Below are 5,309 nucleotides of genomic sequence, written 5' to 3'. Positions count from 1 at the left end.
GGAACAGTTGATCTGAGAAACATGAAGAGTTGGAACAGAAAGGTAAAGTGACTATCCATTTATATGTAAAGGACGTCAGGTCTGTTGCTGTTTTCTTAGTTTTGCTACACAACAGAGAGTTCATTATTATATGATTTATACCTTCCTTCATTCATGTCTATGGTGCTGTTAACTTTGATGAAAGACTATTGAACAATAAGCCTTTCTATAAGTGACGTACAAGGGTCAAAATGTTTGAAACTCTACCCCACCTCCACACACTCACATTTACTGGATATGAATAATCTTGTACATGTTTGAACATTGCGTTTAATTCCGAAGTTGTCCTTACAGAATATTCATGCTCTTGAATCCTCGCCTTTAAAGGTTTCCTCATTTTGACAATATACGTTTTATTACAGAGAATTTACATGGAACAGTATAAACATCTGTTACTCTGTTAGATGATGGACTGTCCTTTATAAAGGAATTCTGTGGTGTTTTGATATTTTTTTAAAAAAAAGGATATTAAGCTGTCTTAAAAAAAGGAAACATTCTTTAAATTCCTGCATTCATAGAAAATGGAAAATAATTTTTGCAGCATGAGTAATTTTCTGACCACGATGGATTCTAACCAAATGAAGGCCACGTTCAAATCTGTCTCCTTACACAATCTGGTCCCTGGATGGTAGGTATGTAACGGCTGGCGTCCACGTTCACCTTCTTCAGCCACTTTCTCAGTGTCACCAGGAAATGTGTGGGTACACTGGGTCTGCGGGCTAGGATCCAAGAGAACTCTGTTAAAGGGAAAACAAAAGGTAAAAGCTTGACTCCAAGCTATCACTGACTTTACCCAAGCTATGTTTAATTATGACCGACCCACATACCATTACATTTGACGTTAAACAAGACGTAACCAATGTATTTCAAGGTGACTTTAATCAGATATGACAGTTATGAAATTATTAGCTTCATCCAGTAAGCTTGTGGCAGACAGACACACGAACCATGTTATGTGTGTTCCAACAAAATGGACGAACGAAAAAATGGCATTAGAAACAGTGATTAAATATGCAACAAAGTAATGTGGTGATGTACTTTATTATTTGTTGTAATGATTCTTGTAGTGGTTTTATTGGCTATTACAGAATGACGAAGACAAACTATGGAAGGCCAAGTTAGGACACCTAGAAGATAGGTCACGTTAGGCCATAAAAACTCTGATGCATTAGAAATAAGTGGATGAGGAAAGGTCATGTCAGGTTAAGTGGATGAGGAAAGATCATGTCAGGTTAAGTGGATGAGGAAAGGTTATGTCAGGTTAAGTGAATGGATAAGAAAAGGTCTCGTTAGGGTAAGTGGATGGATGAGAAAAGGTCGCGTTAGGTTAACTGGAAGGATGAGAAAAGGTCATGTCAGGTCAGATGAGAAAGAACAGATGAAAGGCAAATGTAAGTCACTGACACTAGAGGGACATTCCTTAAAGCTGCAGAAGTGACCAGTTGGTTCTGGAGGAAAGAGATTCAGGAAGGATTCGCATAAATCAAGAAAAGCAGTTTAGCTTTGCTGAATGATCTTCGTCAGCGAAGAGTAAGGACAAACATAATGATATTTACCTTCCCAACGACAGACACGGTCAAACAAACATGCAGTCTCTCTCTCTCTCTCTCTCTCTCTCTCTCTCTCTCTCTCTCTCTCTCTCTCTCTCTCTCTCTCTCTCTCTCTCTCTCTCTCTCTCTCTCTCTCTCTCTCTCTCTCTCTCTCCAGTAACAATAAGGCAATTCCTTCGTGCAGTTCACCGTACACACATTTCTTTCTTGCTTCCTCATGTTCCCTACATGTTGCCACCTTACACAACACACCGCTTCATATAGCCATATGCATTCCCTCTGTTGCAGCCGTAATCTCGTCTCTCCCAACAATTGTTCTTCCGTGTGCTCACATATTTCCTGTGACCAGTACAAGTAGTCAAGTGAAGCGATGCAGAATGTGGAAAACGTAAAGTAATGCAAAGGAATGTATAATACCCATCCCATTTATACATAACCATATCCCTAAACACGTCATCATGACCACCACACATAACCATATCCCTACACTCGTCATCATGACCACCACACATAACCATATCCCTTCACACGTCATCATGACCACCACACATAACCATATCCCTTCACACGTCATCATGACCACCACACATAACCATATCCCTACACATGTCATCATGACCACCACACATAACCATATCCACCACACGTCATCATGACCACCACACATAACCATATCCACCACACGTCATCATGACCACCACACATAACCATATCCCTTCACACGTCATCATGACCACCACACATAACCATATCCACCACACGTCATCATGACCACCACACATAACCATATCCACCACACGTCATCATGACCACCACACATAACCATATCCCTTCACACGTCATCATGACCACCACACATAACCATATCCCTCACACGTCATCATAACCACCACACATAACCATATCCACCACACGTCATCATGACCACCACACATAACCATATCCACCACACGTCATCATGACCACCACACATAACCATATCCCTTCACACGTCATCATAACCACCACACATAACCATATCCACCACACGTCATCATGACCACCACACATAACCATATCCACCACACGTCATCATGACCACCACACATAACCATATCCACCACACGTCATCATGACCACCACACATAACCATATCCCTTCACACGTCATCATGACCACCACACATAACCATATCCACCACACGTCATCATGACCACCACACATAACCATATCCCTTCACACGTCATCATGACCACCACACATAACCATATCCACCACACGTCATCATGACCACCACACATAACCATATCCCTTCACACGTCATCATGACCACCACACATAACCATATCCACCACACGTCATCATGACCACCACACATAACCATATCCCTTCACACGTCATCATGTCATGACCACCACACATAACCATATCCCTACACACGTCATCATGACCACCACACATAACCATATCCACCACACGTCATCATGACCACCACACATAACCATATCCACCACACGTCATCATGACCACCACACATAACCATATCCACCACACGTCATCATGACCACCACTCATAACCATATCCCTTCACACGTCATCATGACCACCACACATAACCATATCCACCACACGTCATCATGACCACCACACATAACCATATCCCTTCACACGTCATCATGACACCACACATAACCATATCCACCACACGTCATCATGACCACCACGCATAACCATATCCACCACACGTCATCATGACCACCACACATAACCATATCCACCACCCGTCATCATGACCACCACACATAACCATATCCCTTCACACGTCATCATGTCATGACCACCACGCATAACCATATCCCTTCACACGTCATCATGACCACCACACATAACCATATCCACCACACGTCATCATGACCACCACGCATAACCATATCCACCACACGTCATCATGACCACCACACATAACCATATCCCTTCACACGTCATCATGACCACCACACGTAACCATATCCACCACACGTCATCATGACCACCGCGCATAACGATATCCCTTCACACGTCATCATGACCACCACACATAACCATATCCACCACACGTCATCATAACCACCACACATAACCATATCCGTCCACACGTCATCATGACCACCACACATAACCATATCCACCACACGTCATCATAACCACCAAACATAACCATATCCGTCCACACGTCATCACCATCACCACATGTGACCATATCCGTCCACACATCATAACCATCACCACACATAACCACATAATTTTACTAGTCATCCCTATCATCAAACATAACCACATGATTTTACTAGTCATCCCTACCATCAAACATAACCACATAATTTTACTAGTCATCCCTATCATCAAACATAACCACATGATTTTACTAGTCATCCCTATCATCAAACATAACCACATAATTTTACTAGTCATCCCTATCATCAAACATAACCACATCACTTTACTAGTCATCCCTATCATCAAACATAACCACATAATTTTACTAGTCATCCCTATCATCAAACATAACCACATAATTTTACTAGTCATCCCTATCATCAAACATAACCACATAATTTTACTAGTCATCCCTATCATCAAACATAACCACATCACTTTGCTAGTCATCCCTATCATCAAACATAACCACATCACTTTATTAGTCATCCCTATCATCAAACATAACCACATCACTTTACTAGTCATCCCTATCATCAAACATAACCACATAATTTTACTAGTCATCCCTATCATCAAACATAACCACATGATTTTACTAGTCATCCCTATCATCAAACATAACCACATCACTTTACTAGTCATCCCTATCATCAAACATAACCACATAATTTTACTAGTCATCCCTATCATCAAACATAACCACATAATTTTACTAGTCATCCCTATCATCAAACATAACCACATAATTCTACTAGTCATCCCTATCATCAAACATAACCACATCACTTTGCTAGTCATCCCTATCATCAAACATAACCACATCACTTTACTAGTCATCCCTATCATCAAACATAACCACATCACTTTACTAGTCATCCCTATCATCAAACATAACCACATCACTTCACACCTCATGACTATCATCACATACAAACATATTCCCCCAAACATTATCACGACCATCCACCTAACCATATTCCCCCACACGTCATCAGGACTGCTGCATATTCCCCCACTTGGTCACCACACATATGCACCAATACATCCTACTGTCCATATAGTGTACCACACCCTAAGTCATCCTGTCCAACCACATGCTCAGCCATATACCATATTGTCTTCCAACAAGCACACATCCAACCACCTCTACACACTCACACGAATTCCGACACACATCCTGGCATTCCTACACACACACACACACACACACACACACACACACACACACACACACAAACAAACACACACACACATTCTAGACATCCTCTATAATTCGTACATCCAGATATTCCTTCATAAAACCAGACATTTCTGTGCAGTTCCAGGCATTATTACTCACATATGAGCAAATCCAGTTATTTGTACACACAAGCACCACCAGTGGCAAGTTCCCACCAAATCTGAGGCTGGGGTTCAGGGAGGAACATGAGTACACTACAGGTAAGTACCCACCAAACTTCAGGTTGGGACCCAGGGAGGAACATGAGTACACTACAGGTAAGTACCCATCAAACTTCAGGTTGGGGTTCAGGGAGGAACATG

General features: G+C 41.8%; 1 protein-coding gene across 1 annotated transcript in view; it reads right to left on the bottom strand.

Annotated features, from left to right (window-relative positions):
• Nucleotides 1-293: 293 nt before the first annotated feature.
• Nucleotides 294-5,309, bottom strand: part of LOC139748134 (apolipoprotein D-like) — a 13,605-nt gene continuing 8,589 nt past the window's right edge. The window contains exon 5 of the mRNA XM_071660805.1: nucleotides 294-776. Coding sequence (XP_071516906.1) covers nucleotides 631-776 — 146 coding nt within the window. The 3' untranslated portion in view covers nucleotides 294-630. The remainder of the gene's footprint in view (nucleotides 777-5,309) is intronic.

The sequence above is a fragment of the Panulirus ornatus genome, chromosome 72, assembly GCF_036320965.1.
Source record: "Panulirus ornatus isolate Po-2019 chromosome 72, ASM3632096v1, whole genome shotgun sequence".
In the NCBI taxonomy this organism is placed as follows: domain Eukaryota; kingdom Metazoa; phylum Arthropoda; class Malacostraca; order Decapoda; family Palinuridae; genus Panulirus; species Panulirus ornatus.
The sequence above is the reverse complement of the archived record's forward strand: the minus strand, read 5'-3'. Positions and strand labels throughout refer to the sequence as shown.